The sequence below is a fragment of the Suricata suricatta genome, chromosome 6 (assembly GCF_006229205.1).
Source record: "Suricata suricatta isolate VVHF042 chromosome 6, meerkat_22Aug2017_6uvM2_HiC, whole genome shotgun sequence".
NCBI classification, from domain to species: Eukaryota; Metazoa; Chordata; class Mammalia; order Carnivora; family Herpestidae; genus Suricata; species Suricata suricatta.
Window position 1 is genome coordinate 82,770,007 of NC_043705.1, and position 18,190 is coordinate 82,788,196.

Here is an 18,190-nt window from a genome sequence, read left to right on the forward strand (position 1 = left end):
TACACATGGCAGTACCTCAAAACTATTGTTTAATTAAAAGTTTGCCATAATCTTCACAATAGAAGACTGTATTCTTTTAACAAGAAGATACATATTCTTTTAAATTATTCTATATATTCCATATATAAAATAATTGTTTGCTTTCGCTCAAGTGAAATCCTCAAAACCCACTGGAATACTATTCTTCTAGAAGTCAAGAATCAGAGAAACAAGCTATATCCTCAACAATTAAGAAAACCTAAGTGTTTGAGAAAATACAGAGGCAAGTAAAGTTTTACTGTTTTAAACTGGAGAACTTACAAAAGTTTTGCTTGAATTCTGGAAAAGGCTGAATGTTCATGCTTGTCACTGAATATATTAGTTAATGCATCTTTTTTCCAGTGCTGTATTGTCTGAAAACTAGGTTTAAAAACAACAGAATTGATATAAAGAACCACTTTGGCTTAAAAACACTAAGTGTGATAGATATATATTTAGATATGTACCTAAAGACCAGCTCTTGGGTAAAACCGATTTTTTGCTTTTAAGTATATTAAATATGTTTAAACCCACTATATATTTAAATACAGTTTTATGGTAAAAAATTTACTATTTCTTACTAATTCTCTTCCATGTATTTGATGGTTGGGTATTTAACTGTCAATGGTCTATCCAGCATACAAGTTGAGAATAAAATGGTGATGGTTTCACCTTTTTAAAGCTAAACCTTAAAAAGGTTTCTCTTCCTTCTTTTTTTCCTTCCTTTCTTCTTCCCTCCCTTACTCTCTGGATAATGCATTATGAAAATAACTTCATATTTTTAAGTCCATACAGTAATTAGCTTGCCAATAATTATTACTTGGTATCCAGGTTAGTAAAATAAAATGTGGAGTGAATCAGACCCCTCCTTGCAAGGTCCTAAAACCATACAAACTAGATCATCATTTAAATTCTTTTTAAAACCTCTCCTAAGCTTTTCCTTTAATATCTTGCAGTATGTTTTCCAATAGTATGGTCCACACACAGATTCCAACTAATTGACATGTTTCTATGTCAATCGTATCACTTCTTTGCGGCATGTAAAATTCCAATTTCTCTATTTACTACCTGTTTCTAAATTTGTATTTTTCTCTCTTCACTTAGTGTCTTTAGCAGTAGCTCTTTGAAGAGACTGTTACAGAAAAATCATCCTCAAAGGAAGGTTCATGGCTATTTCAGAGTCTGAACACATCACATATGTGTATGCAGCTTCCTTAATTGGTTAACATACCTTCTTAGCAACGGGCTAAGAAGATGCTGCCTGGCTTGCTTGTTAATGTCCACAATTATTCCATTCTTGGTGGAGTTCTATGTGCTTAAGGAATATACACACATGGCCCTTTTATGACTTAACAAGGACAGGTGCCCAGCCCTTGCAATTAGGAAAACAGACTAGGGCAGCAGGTGTCCAACCTGCATAATTAATTCTTCAAACAGCAAAGAAGCATATTTCGTAATCTCTCTGCCAATTCAACAGTAAGTGTGTGTGTGTCCACATGTGTACATGTTCTGTTCTCACTAATTGGCTGGGCGGTCATGAGAGCCGGTACTGTATTACAGGGAGATCTTATATGTATATACATGTACTTCATTTCTGCAAATGCCATTTGAAGTGGTGCTATTAAGAATCTCCCTCAACAGCTACTCTGCTCCCAGGTGTTGCTGGCCATGCGAGAGGGCAGAATGTAAACTGAAACCATAAATGAGTTACAAGGATCATTTTCTCTGCACAGCATTACATCAAAGATTAGATGGTGCCAAGAGATGATGCACTGAGCTCTCTCTCTCCAGAGACCTAGTCTTAGCGATCCGCCTAACCCTGTGTGTGCTGTCTGGAGATGGAGCACAGCATGGAGGAAATGCCCTGCACCCAGAAGACATAAAAATACACAACACCGGGCCATTCGAATAACGTAAGAAACCTCTGCACACTCTGGAAAGCAGAATAAGCATTAGTTGGTGCCCAAGTCGGCAAACATTCTAGTTTGGGAACTAAATGAAACATGCAGCCACCTGAACACACGCACACACACACACACGCATACACACACACACAGCTGGCTGCGATAACAATGGGTAATTACAGAGAAAGCATTATAAACACCTGACTATCGCACTCAGCCATAAATGCTGTCCTGCGAGAAAGGAAACCCAGGGCCTTTTAGGGCACTACTGTATTGCAGCACTTGCTGACACACTCAGCTTTTCTGTGGCCTGACAGGTTCTTCACCTGCAGAAATGAAGGTACAGGAGACAACTGTGGTTCAAGGAGGAAGACAATGAGAGCTCACAGATTGGCTAAGCCTACTGGCATGAGCTTTGCCTCGGGTGTGTAGGTCCACTATGGGCACAGAAAATGCCCACGTTTTATTCCCATGCGGCATATTATGTTACTGCCAGCGTTACAGGTGAGGCAGTCAAAAGATTTAGAAAGCTTTACTTCGTGAGTTGGGGTGTCTGAAACAAGCTGTGTAGACTTTCATAGTAGAATTCTCTAAATTCACTCTGCTCGTCATGAAGCCATCTTGAGAGGCCGCTGATGAATATGTGGGAACCTGACAGCTGTGGAATTTTATTTCTAGATTTCAACGAGGCAGAGAAAGGAAAAGGAAATCTCCTCGCTGGCAACAAAACGAAAGTGTTTACATGTGAAATTAATCGTCAGCACAAAGAGCTTTCCCAGTCACTCTGTTCCACAAAATAATATGCTGCTTGTTTGGCTGCTGAGTCCTTAAAAATTTCATTTCTAAGAAAAGACTTTCAAGAGGAGCCACGGATCAAGTCAGGACCAAGCCCCAAAAGGTTAACACTATGATCCAACTTTGCTTTTTCACCACTATCTGAGACTGTTACATGACTTTTCGGGGCTTTGATGGTGCCTGTTCAAGGCAGGGCACAGCGGCTGGTTAATTTGAGCGCAGTGAACCCCGAGGTCAGCTGCACGCCTGTGTTGCACAAACGCCTCCTCTCTCCTCAGCCTCATTCCTTTCCAACAGGAACATGCTCAGCACAAAGCAATCCACCTAAAGACTCCATAAATCCAAAAAAGGGAGTTACTGATCGAGGAATTCTCAGATTTCTGCCAAGGCACCCTCCCCTGGGCTGGAGGTCAGCCTGGTACAGTAATCGGAGCCAAACTGTGGACTGGACTCAAGGAATTAAGTTGAACGCTTCAAATCTTGACTTTTTAATGGATGATTTTTCTTTTCGGTGATGAAGACAAAACAAAGTACGAACAGCTGATAACAGCCCAAAGTAAACCAGAAGGAAAAGTACAAGAACAAAGCTTGGAAACAAATCTCATAAGAATATCTAAGGAGAGATTTTCCAAACAAAGGGAAAAAATAAAGCAGCTTTTTAAAGCTCTGGTTTGAGATTAAGCAGTTTGTGAATGAACAATAAGAAAGTAAAGGCCACAAAACAAGATATTTGTCTTTTCAGCAGAAAAAAAATACTGGCCTTTGTTAACTAGCAGCAAAACAAAAAAAAAGGGGCCTTCAGGCATTTAAGCACAGCATAAGTTCTTCCTTGACCCCATGACCTCAACAAATATGTTAATAAAATCTTTTACCTCCCTGGAGTGGAAACAGACTAAATATTTACTTAACACATTGGGTTTCTAAGTCTGGACCACCTTATTCCCTCATACAAATTGGTTTTTACATGTAATTAAGGAATTAGAAACACTGTATTTTGCAATGTTTCTCCTACTTTTAAGATGAAAGATGAGAAGGGAAGGAGGAAGGAAGGGAAGAAGAAGAAGGAAGGCAGTGGGGGGTGCGGGGATAAAAAGAAAAAAAGAAAACTATTGCGCTCAGTACAGCGAAGTGCACTTGTGAATTTCTGCACGGTATTCTCTGTCACAAATGAGGGTAATGCTGCTGATAGGCTTTCCAACACCAGACATCTGGAGCTAACAGGACCTTTTCCAAGCACATTCCAAGGTTAATAGGAAACATCTCGTCTTGCTTTTATTAGCTGGTTTAAGTAATGTTAGGTATGCTGGGTTTCACCTTCAAATAACTATTTCTACTCACCAAGAATGCCATTTTTTTCCTTCCTCTTGTCCTAAAGTATGTGCTACTCCCCAAAACCTTATGAAAATTTTCAACAACACAGAAGTCCTCAAAAATCAGTTTCTTTTGTTCAAGTCCTCAAAGGCTAGATATATATCTAGATCGGTATCTAGGAATTTTGGACTTTTGCTGTCCTTGGTGCATGGTGAGATAGCCAGGTGCTTCTGTGGAGTTTGTGGACAAGTCTGAGCTTTCTGGACAGTGTGCATTTCGTCCCCAAGTGCTCATTCCCAACGAAATCGCTCCCTCTTCCCATCAGCGTGCCCTCTTCTGCTGGCAGCTGCAAACCACCCAGCACTGAGCCCAAGTCACTCTGCGGTCCCACGCTGCCATGTCTGTTAAAGACTGCCACCTCTTCAACAGTCAGCATCATAACAGATCTCCAAATGTGGAGGCAAAAGTAATTTCTATTGCAAGAGGCTGTAATTAAAACTGGTTTAAATCAGATGCTACCTGATTGTCTTACAAGAAGTTTGGCTTTTAAACAAGGAAAAATATAGTCAGATCTGTACCCACATGCCGATAAGTGCTCAGGTTATGGAGAGGCCACTAAGAGGCTTCCATGACCTGTCCTCTACGAAAACTGGCAAAACCCTAAAAGTACAAGAGGGACAGAGTAAGACTGGGGTGGGTGTGTCCTTGTGCGCCGCCTGGATTTTCAGCCTCACTGGCACAGGGGGCAGGTCTGACTCAGGAGGCTTCTCTCTGATCAGGGCTCAGTCAGGCAGTACCGTCAGAAGCAAACAAGACCCAAAGGGGCAGCCACCAACCCAAAATGACACGGTGTTTCAGAGCTGGGAGTCACTGAAGACACAAATACCTCAAAGGGAAAGAGGAATGCCAACCTAGGAGGTGACATTCCCTCATCTCTATTCTAGTAGACGTGAAAAAGCAAGTATTAGAAACTCGGGCCGTCGTTCTAATTCCTGACTGCATCCTCCAACAATACAATACTTTGATCTCATGGTTCTGGTTTTCTCCCCCCGTCTCTCTTCCCTTGTAAACCAATCATCAAAACCCAACTTCTCCAAAGGAAGAGAACTATGAACAATACATAGGAGTTGCTGGAACCTACAAAGGCAGAGTATGTAAATTTGGGCACCCCAGTTTTCTGTGGAAATGCACACGCGGGTTCACTATAGAGTCTTTAGGCATGTTTCCCAGGTGTGCTTATTTAATGCTCAGTGCGGTTCCAAGGATGCAGTGCACCAACGTATCACAGGGCCCCAACAGGCTGAGGCACACGAGGAAGGGGATCTGGGCTTGCTGCCATTTCCGTCACCCTGACCATTTTACAGATGACAATACTGAGGGAGACCCGTCCACAGAAGCAGCAGTGGAAAAGACAGGATGCAAACCCGGCCTCTCCTCTCAGAATACAGTCTGTCAACCTCGACCTCCTCTGCCAGTTCCCCAGGGCCACGTCGAGTGCCGACATGAGCGCCCTTGAGAGCAGGGGCCTGTTTTCAACCCCCCAAGTACAGGAGGCCCTGAGCATCTCTGCTTAGTGCCCTCATGAATTTCTGACACCAATATCAAGAGGCATTTTCTCAAAAATATGTTTCTCTGCTGCCTGTGTTTCTGATGATGAGCTGCCCTATAAAAATAACTTACCTAAAAGCCAATTAGCACTGCCGAGGGCAGGGAGGGTTTGCTCTCTAGTGTCCAAGTGTTGCCACAGTCCTTGAGGAAAGACTGCTCTTAGGCCAGCAACTCCGGCTTGGTTACGTTAAGACTTTGGATCTAATTAAACCCAAGCTACCCTGGTCATCACACTTTTGTCTTTTTTCAATTTTCCCTGGAAGGAAATGTTTAGAACAAAACAAGTATCTACCAATCACTGCAGCTAATTACAAAGGGCATTTGCTGAAAAACCCAAATTGTTTTAATATGACCCCCAAATGAACTCTCAAACAACTTCTCAGAGGGACTAGCAATGCACAGTCTAATTCAACATATCTTTCATCTAATGTATTTGAAGTCATGTTCACTATGGCTTTGCTTTCCAATTTAAAAACAACCTGCTTAAAGAAGAATTAAAACCGTATCTTTATCAATGATCTTCAAATACACAAACCATCAAAGTTTATACCCTTTTACAACATGGGGTTCCGGGGCACCAAGGGCCTGCACAAAAATCTGTGTGCAACCTTAACTCCCCCCAAAACTTAACTATTAATAGCCATAATTAACACATATTTCCTATATCATACATACTATATGCTGTATTCTCATAGTAAAGGAAACTAGAAAAAAGGAAATGTTATTAAGAAAATCATGTCCTGTATTTATGAAAAATCTGCATACAAGTGGACGTGCACAGTTCAAACCTGTGCTGTTCAAGGGTCAACTCTACTACATAAAATATGAAATGATCCTGGTGGAGGAAGAAAAGCAACACTTGTTAACCCAGAGAGACAGTGTATAAACTACTAAGAATGGCAATTCAGAAAGAGAAACAAATTTAACCAAAGAAATCTAAATATGACTCCATTTGGAAACTTTTAATTACTGGAGAAGAAATGCAGATAGTCCTAAAGATAGAAAAATGGGATAAAAGAGATGGGGTAACAAGCCTATTAGTTATTATCATCACGAAGCTACTAATTACCAAGTAAGTAGCATGTGATCCCCAGATTATATTGGTGCAACACATTCCATCCCACTCAGATACGGTGTCACTCTGCCTTTGTCTCAACAGTGTAAGAAGAGCTGATCAATTTAGTAAAAATTCACATTAATAATCAGATGAATTGTTTCTATGATGCCAAAGAACAAACTGAATTAAATTTCTGACTGAATTGATTATGACAGTATAGACAGTTAAGCTTCATATAATAAAATTAAAATTTTAAAAGCAGTCCTCATGAAAAAAAGGAAAAAGAATATGCTTATTAAAGATGTGGAGACTTGGCTCCCAGACCTTGATAACAAGATCAGAACAATTTAAGATTCTATTATCAAGAAGTGAGCAAAATATCCAAAGGGCCAGGGGCATTTTGTGATGTATGATTAGACCCAAGTCTCCACAAGGCAGCATGAAATGGACACTCAGTTATTGTGGTCCAGGGCATCCAGGCTTCAGAAACAGTCAAATCCACTGAAGGAAGGATCAAAATTATGAACACGAGGAGAACTCAGAGAAGACATGGGCAGAATTTCTGGTGTGGTATGTCACTGAATCATTGGGTATATAATTGAGATTAATCAATCAATTAATCAAAAAGTATTTACTGTGTCCTTAATTTTAGGGCGGTATTGACTATTTGGTAGGTAGCTTTCAATCCTATAGAATGAACATCTTACCAAGAGTACATCCCATTACTTTGGGCTGGAAGTGCCCAAAGCAGCAAACACATTTCTTCAAAAGAGTTTTTTAACTAAGCCACCAAATCCTGGAGCCTGTGCAGGATAGGACTGGGCTTGTACCTCAGTCATGCTTTCAAATCTGAACCACACAACTGGAAGTCCCTGAGAGTGCGTGCTTCAGAGAGTGGTTCCTCCCTGCCTGCTCTTTCTTCCTTCAGCCTGCACTCACCAAGTGCCCACGACGCGGCAGGCACGGGGCTAAGTGTCCCACCATGTGCCGCCAGACCCACACAGCACACTGGTAGACGAAGACTCAGCAAATGCCTGGCAAAACGAGAACAGACTTTCAGACCCCAGTAAGCCTTCTGGGTAACTTTCACTACCATCACTTAATGAAGGGCACGGAACAGTACTTCTTGGAAAAGTACCTAATAACGGTTCCTTACTTTGGGTCATGTTTATTAATATCTTAGTAAGTTTTATCCGTCTAGCTACCAACGCTAGCTTTTCCTTGACAGTTTTGAACATAGGCTGCCAAAGATGCAGCATCTTCTCCTAAGTTCTCCTCTTTCCTGTCCAAGAACAGGTTTCCTATCCGACACTGACTTTATCCAACAAAAGCGTCCTCAAAATGCCTGGACCCACTTTAAACACAACAACTTTTGTAGATGTCTCCCTGTTCAGCCACCAGACTGCAGTACTTTTCCCTGCTGGAATTGTATCAAACACAGTTCAGACAGGAAGGCTGTTACCTGCCCCAGTAATCAAAGGACGGTGGTGTGTGATGGTGATCTGAGTACCGGCTGGAGAGCAGGAGGGAGAGGGGCTGGAATGGGACCCCTGTGCACATTATGAGTCTCCCTCTTGTTTTAATTACATCTTGGTAGGAGCCTTGGGCTCATATTATTAACGGCGAGGACTGTTCAGCTATTCTCCCTTTCTTTCCCATCAGTGGCTCTGGTTCCCAATTTCAGCTTAAAAGAGGCAGACAGACAGACCTTCCTTTCATTGGTCACGTTCTCTTATGTATCTTCTCTTTTACCTTTTCAAACACAAGTCCCATTTGTATTTCAGTCTATGAAAGTAAGGATGAATGCTGAACAAGCACAGTCTAAAGTCAAGGGCTTAAAAATATCTCCAGCTACATAATCCTAACACTTTTAAGGTACAACACTTAAAATGAAAGCCACTCTAAGGTTCTAACAGGCCATAATTATATTTATGAAGATTTCATTACCTTGTGAAACCAGAGCTGATTATGCTTTACCATCAAGACCGCCTCCGTCAGGTTGCTGAGACACAAACTGTGGAACTGCTAGAAAAACAGCATTAATAACCCAGCACATAATGACACTCCATGGCCAGTGTAGTGGACGAAATGGGTGACTCTACCCTGAGAGGAGATTCCTCTTTTAGCAGACCATTCCAAGTGAACTTCTTGGACTCTTTCAGGACCTCTTCCGTCAAAAGGAGTGTGAAAGAAGGGAGCACCAGAGGGAGGAGTCACTTCTGTGGAGTGCACAGGTTTCACTCAACTATCCCCCTGCTTCCCTACCACAGAGCTACCTTTTATGACCATTGCGAGGGGCTTTTCAGTAGTAAATTCAAAATCTATCTGTGCTCATCTCATTTCCTGGGCCATAAATTTTATAACCTGAGCTGTCACAACTCTGCAGAGGATTAGACTGTGACTAGCTATAAATCTCCAGGTGAGTTACCTGGTTCTGCCCAGAAATAACAGATCCTCATGTATCCTTAACTACTGACTCATTCATTTAGTCTGCAGACATTTATTGATCACTAAGGATGTGCCAGATCCTGGATAGGTAGTGAGGAACCAATCTGTTCCAACATCCCATTAGGACCTGTCGATGAAGGTTAGGGTTCCCTCCCACTTTGCAGAGAGAGAATGCCAGTCAACTTTCCTAGCTGGAGTTCCCTCTCAGTGATGAAACTCTTCCACATCTGAATTCACCATCCTGATTAGAGAGGAAAAGGAAAAAACAAGGCATCACAGTTTCAACTGCTACCAAAAAGAGAGGTAATGATGCCTATTTACTAGCGGTCAATGTTCCTGTTTAAAGTCTGCAGACTTGGGGGGTAGAAAAACAGATGGGCAGAAATAAGCCAGCCAATAAGCGGAATGTTTTAAGTATGATGACTGTATAGAGAAAGCATGAGGTTATTCCTACTGGATGTGCAGGAGTGAGTTTCGGAGAGGAGCTGTCACTTAAACTCAGCCTTGAAGAATGGCTTTATTTTGTCCGAAGGAGACCTCTTTCTAGGATTGAGTAAGCAAAGTAACAGGAGGGACTCCTGGGGTATGTTTAGAGTAACAAGTGCCTGGTTCCTCTAGGAAAATGTATTCCACTGTGGCTAGAAATAAGACTCGTTTACATGGTTCCTGACATGACTGCCCAGTTACAGAAACTAAACTTATGAAGGTCTAAACACAGACACTAAAAAATAAATTATTTAAAAGTATGAGGGAAGAGTAGGCATAAAGAATTCAAGGAATGATGTTTACCTATGTTACTTTTACCAAGAGAATCAGGTAAATCCATCTGGAGGGACTACAAGAGTTAGTGAAAATCTTGAAGCTGATCTAGTCTATGCTAGGAGTGTGTGCTGTAACCAAAAGAAATTCAAGGAAACTCCTTCTCGGTCTTGGCTTTCCCCAGCTTCTCTGTGTCATGTGATGAGGTTCCCTTCAAATGGTCATTCGACTATTGACCAACTTTTAATAACAGCCTGTAGGCCTCAAACTGTAAACAATTTTACGATCATGATGTCAGTGTTGGCTTGAATTTTGAGTATGTCTGGCTAATGAGGAAGAAGTGGAAAGAGGGAACCAACTGGGTACATGTGGTTGCAACTGATTAGCCCATGGCTCCGCCCAGTTAGCCTCCCAAAGGGAGGTGTGGTGCCTCCTCTTGAGCAACGCCCTCTCCGGCCACATGGACACTGATGAACCTGCTGGAATTGGCCAGTGGCGGTGCTGCCACCTTCTCAAGAGAAAGAGATTAATAGTGCTCCCTTCTTCTTCCCAAATCCTTGTAGCTAGGGGCCAGCCTTCTCTCCACCACTCCACTCCAGCCCGAGGACAGGGAGATGCAATAACAAAATAAGCTTACATCTAACCAGAAGTGTATGTAAGTGTGTCCTCTTTTCTGTTGGGCACAATCGAAAGGCAAAGAACCAGAATGGTTGGAACCTGAGTGATGGCTTCTAAGATGCTGGCTTGGTGGCTTCCTATAGCTTAGCACATCAAGTCCTTGACTTCTAGATCTAGTTTGTGAGGTCTGTCCTTGATAGCACAGAGCCCTAAACAGGAAGGAAGATAGTCCCTACTGTGTGAAAATGCATCATGCTTCCTCTTGCATAAGCATACTTTTCTAATGTATTCCTTTTATCTGGAATACACTTCTCTCTCATCTAAATTTACCCAAATATTCTTAATTCTTCATTTGCTTGAGAATTATTAAGGACTAGGGGTGCCTGGGTGGCTCAGCCGGTTAAGCATCCGACTTCAGCCCAGGTCATGATCTCACGGTTCGTGGGTTCGAGCCCCACATCAGGCTCTGTGCTGACAGCTCAGAGCCTGGAGCCTGCTTCAAATTCTGTGTCTCCCTCTCTCTCTGCCCCTCCCCTACTCAGGCTGTTTCTCTCTGTGTGTCAATAATAAATAAACATAAAGGAATTTTGAAAAGGAAAGAATTATTAAGGACTAATGTTAACCCCTAGGGATAAAAAGCTTAAGAAGGCATCGTACCTGCTCTCAAGGAGCAAGTAGTTCACTTCTAGGTTTTAAATTGAGTGCCAACCCCAATCAATTATTAACAGAACTCCATACTAAGGATTTTGAAAGCAGATTCAGGCTGAATAATAATGATGGGTCAAGCTTGATTAGCAACATCTGCCACATGTGCAGCAGGAGTTCGTGCTGGCATGCAGGCCGTATGCTTCCATCTCTGGGTCCAGCCTAATGTCTGCCTCCTTAAAAGAAACTTCCCTTATAATCCCCATTCCCCTATGTTGAATACTATCATTCTTCTGCATCTAACAATTTAGAACTAGATTATATTGCATTACATTAAATCTTTCACACATGTTAGCCTTCTTTCCACAACTAAACTCTAAGCTGACTAAGGGCACAGGTCAAGTGTGCATCTTCTATAATACAAAGAACCAAGCACAGATAAAATGCTCAATTGTTCCGTTGACAGAGGAATAGATGCACAATCCCACTGAGAACTTTTATCATTTTCTTTGATACTTTCCGTCATGGCACCATTGTGTTCTCGAGGTCATTTTCATAATATCACAGAATCAGATTACACAGAAATAAGTGGGGACTTTAAAGTTCCAGTCCTGGGATCAAAGCTCCTCCTGGATCCCGGAAGGGATTTTTATGGCTACAGGAAAAGCTGCTGTTAGCTCTGAGTTAACACAGCTGGATCGAACCTAGCATATCACCAGGTTGATCAGAGTGTGGCTCTAAAAGCTGGTAAATGTGAGCAATTGCAAGCCACTCTCTTTTGGCAAGTGGTTTATGAACTAACCACAAATTTTTTCCCTTGTAATAAATAATGGAAAATAATTTACTGGGAAAACTAAACTTACATTCACTCAACTTCCTAGCTCTTCAGAAGAAGGAAAGGGTACAAATTACTTCCAGATCACCAAAACTAAACACAATTAAGTCACTAAGGATGAATTTTTAACAGTCCAACCCATGGAGCACCTGGGTGGTTCTGTCAGTTGGGCATCTGACTTCAGCTCGGATCACAATCTCACCGTTGGTGAGTTTGAGCCCCTATCAGGCTCTGTGATGACAGCTCAGAGCCTGGAGCCTGCTTCAGATTCTGTGTCTCCCTCTTTTGCTGCCCCTCCCCTGCTCATGCACGTGCTTGCTCGTGCTCTCTCTCTCTCTCTAAAATAAACACTAAAAAAATTTTTTTTGAAAAGTCCAACCCAATGTTTACTGAACTTCTAACATATATTTAAAATTTATTAAGCACTCGACATGAAATTTATAAACCTACTGGGAACCTGTAATTTATTTGGTTAATGAAACAAATGAATATGATCCAACCAACCAATAATGCAGGAGAGTATAATCCAGTGTTACACCCAGGTTAATACCATGTCATGGCGACTAATAACTGAACTGATATTTAGAATTTAGTTGAGAGCCATGTTAATGCTTAAATCCCAAACCATTAGTGCTGCTAAACTATTAGCTGCTGCTAATCATGCCCTAGAAGATCAATTTCAGGGTCACTGCTATTTTTTAAACCACTGAGATAGAAATCTTTGAAGCTGTCCCTACCTGCAAAATAGGTCTAGAAATATCCATTTCAGATAAATTTAGACCCCATAAGTGGTATTTTTAGCAACCATGATTTCTAAAGATGTTGGCTGAGATTTATAGTTAATCTGATTTCCAGTTCAAAGCAAAGGAGCAGTTTAAAATGAGAATCTTTTAATATATCTTGATCAACCAAGATGACACAGTCCTAGCACATTCAATACATTTTCCTCTGGTATATGCAAATTGGATTTGCTGATATGATTTCCTTATCCCTAGTCTTTTCCTGTATAACAAAGAAATTACACAGAAAATTCAGGCAAATCCTTCCCACTCCTACCTTGCTCCAGCAATATTCTGAATAACCAAGATGAATCAGATGAAATCAAGTTTTTTGTTTTGTTTGAAGCATAATTATTCCGATAACTATGTCAGTGCTCCATTTCACTTTGGCTGTGAGGATAAGACCTTAAAAGACTTTTCAGCCAGAAACAGCACTAAGGAAAGACATGTGGAAGACCAAGGTTCCCCAGTCAGTCCAGTGTGGATGAATACTTAATGTATAACGCTCATAATCTAGAGGTTCCTCAACTAATTTATTGAGGTATTCATATTTTAGAAGTGTATTTTTCTACGTCAGCAGTGTTCATGTTTGGATTTAAAATGAAATGAATTTCTTAAGTATTTTATGATGATCTGCTTTACATACAACTTTTTAAGAATTCTACCAGGTTAAAATAGAGACTTTATTCCAAGATTTCTGCTCAAATGCCTTCTGCCTGGATTATCTATATAACTCAAGAGGAAGATGGGCTGGGGTGAAAGCCGGATAGCTCATCCCAACTGTCCTACTTCCCCACACAAGCCCCAGTCTCCCCCGTACAGAGTGCTGGAAGGCCTGGTGTTAAATAGCACCAGATAACATTACCCTCCTAGGTCCTCTCCAGCATCTCCACAATCAACTGAGCAACCTGGAAATTTACATTCCAAAGCCCAATGGCACAGCTACCAACAGTACCTCATCCCTCCTCAATCTTTGTCTCTCTTTGAAACAAGAAAACCTTATGTTAATGGGGAGAGTATTGAAAGAGTCTCCTTGTAAGCCCATGAATGCCACTTCACAGACTGTACAAAAAGCAGAGCTCTATGAACGGTACAATAGAGTCAACTCATCTTTGTGAAAAGCTCAGCATCAGCCTTAGCAAGAACTTAAATTGTTCCAATTCCTAGATTGCTATTAAAACATAATGAGTCCACGTTTACGCCGCTGTGAGTCCATGCACGCACATACTCAAAGGCAAGTTTACTGCACAGAGGGTAGTCACATTGTAAATCAGAACTTAACCCTGACATTGGATTAAATTATTTTTTCAAGGTATTCGAGATCATCTGCTCATTCTGAAGTATCATCTTCTCACTGATGTATCAGAAGCAAGTACATTTAAAATAAAACACCTAAATACCAAATCCCCATATAAAATATCTCTGAAATTCAAATTTAGCAAAAAGCCAAAAATAAATTAAAGAAATGCCAAAGATCTCTGCAGACTTGCAATATCTTGTTAACTGCAATAAATAAATAAATTAAATTAAAAATAAATAAATAAAATTTAAAAACAAACAACTGGAAAAAGAATGCACCTGTACCAGATAACCTAAAAAGTTTGCAAAGGAGTTATTGAAAAGAACACTAAAGAACACTCTGGTCAACTAAGACACGGCAAACTATACTCAAAATTACACCTTTTGACAGTACTCCTGAGTTGGATAACAAATAAACTGTTAACTATGTAAATGGCGCCCCCCAGAATTGACCTCAGAGAGTCCCCTACACAGAATTCACTGTGTTCAGTGCCTCAGAGAGATAACAAAGTGATTCTGTTTTTCTGGTAATGCAAAGGCACTCTAGGATTCCTGAGTGTCTTGAAATTATTGTTATGAAACATCATTTTAGGGTATATGTAAAATGTCTAGATACTGAATCATTCTGTTTTGAATTCTGAAGTCTACCAGTAATTTCGTACCCTGGAATGAGCTGATTATAAATTTGTATTTGGCATAAGTCTTTAACTAAACCAGATAAATACATTGAAATTAGATCCTCTTTAGTGTTTTAAATTATGTAAATAGAAATACTTGTTTAACAGAAAAGCCATGTTCATGTATTTTGCAGAGGTGGCCAGGCGTTAAATCTGCTGCTTCTCTAGAAGTTTCTATTGTATGTAGGCTAAGTCTTTATGTAAGCTAGTTACAGAGATCAGCAAAGTAATTCCAGTTCTAATCAAGGAAAGAAAATAACTCCATTTTGCCAAAAAAGAGAGAAGTAGGTACAAGATGTCTCTAATAAGTTTTTTAAAGAATATAATGAAAATGTTTTTTCAACATTAATAAGTGCAAAGACTTTAAGAGCTCAGGCCTCTCGGAATAAGCGAATTGCTAGAAAGTTACTTGGAATCACCCACAGACAATAACTGTCAGTGGTTTCATTTCAAGCAATGGGCTTGTGCCAAAAGGGACTGACATCTTGATGAAAGGGTCACCAAAAAGTTGTGAGAATTTTTCCATGAGTAAAAATCCTTCCAAGAGCAACACGCTGTGATTTCTCATTCTGCCACCATACATAAAGGACAACTGTAAGAAATTAACAACATGTAATAAGAATTCAGATTTACTCTTCTGCACTCAAATTGTTCCAACTTTCATTCTCGGCTTTGGCACACACGCTTGCCTTTCACAAAGCTCATTCCACTCACTAATACAGAAACATGATATTTACTCTTTGACCTGACTTATTGTCAGGTTTTGACCTATAGTCAGGTCTGCTCGTTTTGGCAGAGTCAGCGGTTAAATTTATGTTTAACCAAACTGGTCACCTGCCATATTACAGCATCTGTGAACCTTCATGGTCTGTCCACCTGTGGTGACACAGAGGGTAAGACTCTGGATAAAGAGCGACAAGACAAAGTGATGTGGCCGGTCTCAGTAAAAGAAAAACAAACAAAAGTACTTTGCAGTGGTTCATTTTATTACCATCCTAGCACTCTATGACAAAAGCTAACCAGGAACTTAATACGAAGTTAGGAATCATTTGCACAAAACCTGATGATCAGTTTACTTCTCTGTTCATCCCTTTTGCCCGTCCACCTCAAGTTCCTTAATTTGGTCACTATCCGCTAGGCCCGAGCAAAGAGCTACTTTCCGTGAGGCTTTACCACCCACCTGTTGAACTGACAGGTGAGGCACACACAAAAAATAAAGGGCTTACTTGCTAATAGGATTCAAACTGCACTCATTTAATTGCTCTGATTCATTCTTCTCCTTGGAAGCTTATACTTGGGTTGTTCTCAAAGAAAACACCAAGTATATCAGATTCAATTCATTAAATTCCACCCTCGATTTAAAAAAAAAAAGAACACCTAAAACTAAATTTGGAAATCACACATTCTGAGTGGCAAAAAGGTGTTTCAAAGAGTAGAGACATCTGCAGTAGGACATGTACTTCACTGAAAAGTTGCCTGACATTTCTATAATTTTTTTCCCCAGTCCAACCTTATTTCCAAAGAGGAGATTTTTCATAGAGGATCAGTCTACTTATTCAGCTGTTTTTCATGTGTATTGCATCTGTTTCGCTCTTTCCACATCATCCAACAGAAAACTGCCTTCTCTGTGTATGACAGTGCTTGTCAGAAATAGTCACCCTTTCATTCAGAGGTAACATGCTTGACTTCTGAAACTTGAGCAGATGCTTCTCAAAGTGAAGTTAAACATCAACAAAAAGTATCAACGCTCATTATATCTGAGATACAACAGGCAGAGTATATGAGTGTAAAAACTCCATGCTCTTTACATATATGGCTCTTAAGGAGAGCAGACCCAGGCGTCTGATTAGCGGAACACGGACCCCTACTCTGTGGGTGACTTCTGGCGAGCTCTTAAATAGGACCCGTTGCTTTGTTTGAGCCCTACTACTGCCACCTCGTCCATGCATGTCACAACACACCACTCTTCTTAAAGAACAGAACGGTTTCTGTTGTTCAAGTGAAATAAATCTTGGCCTCTGAAAGAGGAATTTCAGTTTCTATTCAAAATGACTGCAAATCAAAAAGATTTAATTCACCACATCCAATTTACATCAATCGCTGCACTGCAAAGCTCCCACATGCTGGAGAAAGACCCTTTTAAAGGTCAAATGGGGTAGGAACAATAAGGGGCTGACCCGGGATGAAGGCGTGTGGTTGATATTTATATGAAATCAAGACTGACAAGAACCTACTGAGAATCACCTCTGATAACCCATTCTTACCATTTTGAGAATCCTAAAAGCCTTGGCCTTGCACTCTCCCTCTCCAGTCCAGGGAAATCAACCTGCAAAATATGTTTAAATACAGAAGACAAATCACCTCACCGCAGGTCAGGAAATGAAAAATGCCGGTTTAGAGGTTACAAATAACCATTTTCTGTGGTTAAGATAAGTTACATGCAAATTATTGTAACCACCCAGAGAGCTTTCCAAGGGTCTATAGGCTTAAACAGGGGACAAAGAAATTCCTGGTACCTGGCTCTGCAGAGTCCTGGGCTATTCTTAGTGTTTGGTTCCTCTTTAAATTGCAGGAGTTCAAAAGGTTTAGCAACTTAAAAGTAGAACCAAGCGATAAAAATAGATTGTTTTCTGGCTGCTCTTTGTTCCCAGACATACTACTGGCAGTATATTTGCAATCAAGACAGCAGAATAGGAATCAGCCTTTCACCGTGTAGTGTAATGCCTCAGAGTGGATATTTTTGGAAATGGCACTGCATTACATAACCTTCCGTGTCTTAAAAAAAAAAAAAACTACACTGGGGGAAAAAAGGCAGGAATATACACCATTATGCCCTTCTCTCTATACCAAATAAACATTAATGTACATGCTGCAGTGATTTTCCTCTCAACCTTTATGTCATCAGCACACAGTTCTTTTGTTAACATAAGTTATGGCAAAAATTAAGATGAATGGAGAAACTAAAAGTTCTCCAACAGGGTATCATAAGCTCTTAGAGTTTTCCTATAATGTTATTATAGATACACATAAATGCAAATCAGATTATCATCATCATCATCATCATTATCGAGCAAGAAGCAGTCATTTATTTTTAAACCCTCCCTCCCCCAAAGTTCAACTGCTTTATAAGAAAATGCAGAAAAAGTGTTGCAAGATCGAATGCCTGAGAAGACCCTTGGCAGCGGTAGCAGCGCTGAGTAATAAAGTGCACAGATGGAGGGATACAAATTATTTAATAAAGGGGGTGGCGTGCATGCACCAAAGTGCATCTAATGCAAAGAAACAAAACAGTTCCTAACAATGCTTTATGAGCAAGAAGAACAAAAATTAACCACACCAACAAGCAGAAAAAAAACCAAAAACCAAAAAAACCCCACCCCTTCCCAAAAGAATTCTCCCTCTTAACTTGTGCATTAAAAAAAAAAAAAAAAAAAAAA

At 40.5% G+C, this 18,190-nt stretch overlaps 1 protein-coding gene across 2 annotated transcripts in view; it reads right to left on the reverse strand.

The window, feature by feature from the left end:
• The window catches only part of NREP (neuronal regeneration related protein), a 40,537-nt gene that overhangs the window by 10,331 nt on the left and 12,016 nt on the right, over positions 1–18,190 (reverse strand). The window contains exons 1-2 of one of the 2 annotated variants that reach the window (XM_029942695.1): positions 17,270–17,288; positions 17,018–17,079 (exon numbers count right to left, since the gene is read on the reverse strand). In XM_029942695.1, coding sequence (XP_029798555.1) covers positions 17,018–17,020 — 3 coding nt within the window. In that variant the 5' untranslated portion in view covers positions 17,021–17,079; positions 17,270–17,288. Of the gene's footprint in view, positions 1–17,017; positions 17,080–17,269; positions 17,289–18,190 lie in introns of those variants that run through there. The other variant, XM_029942694.1, reaches the window with a different exon arrangement.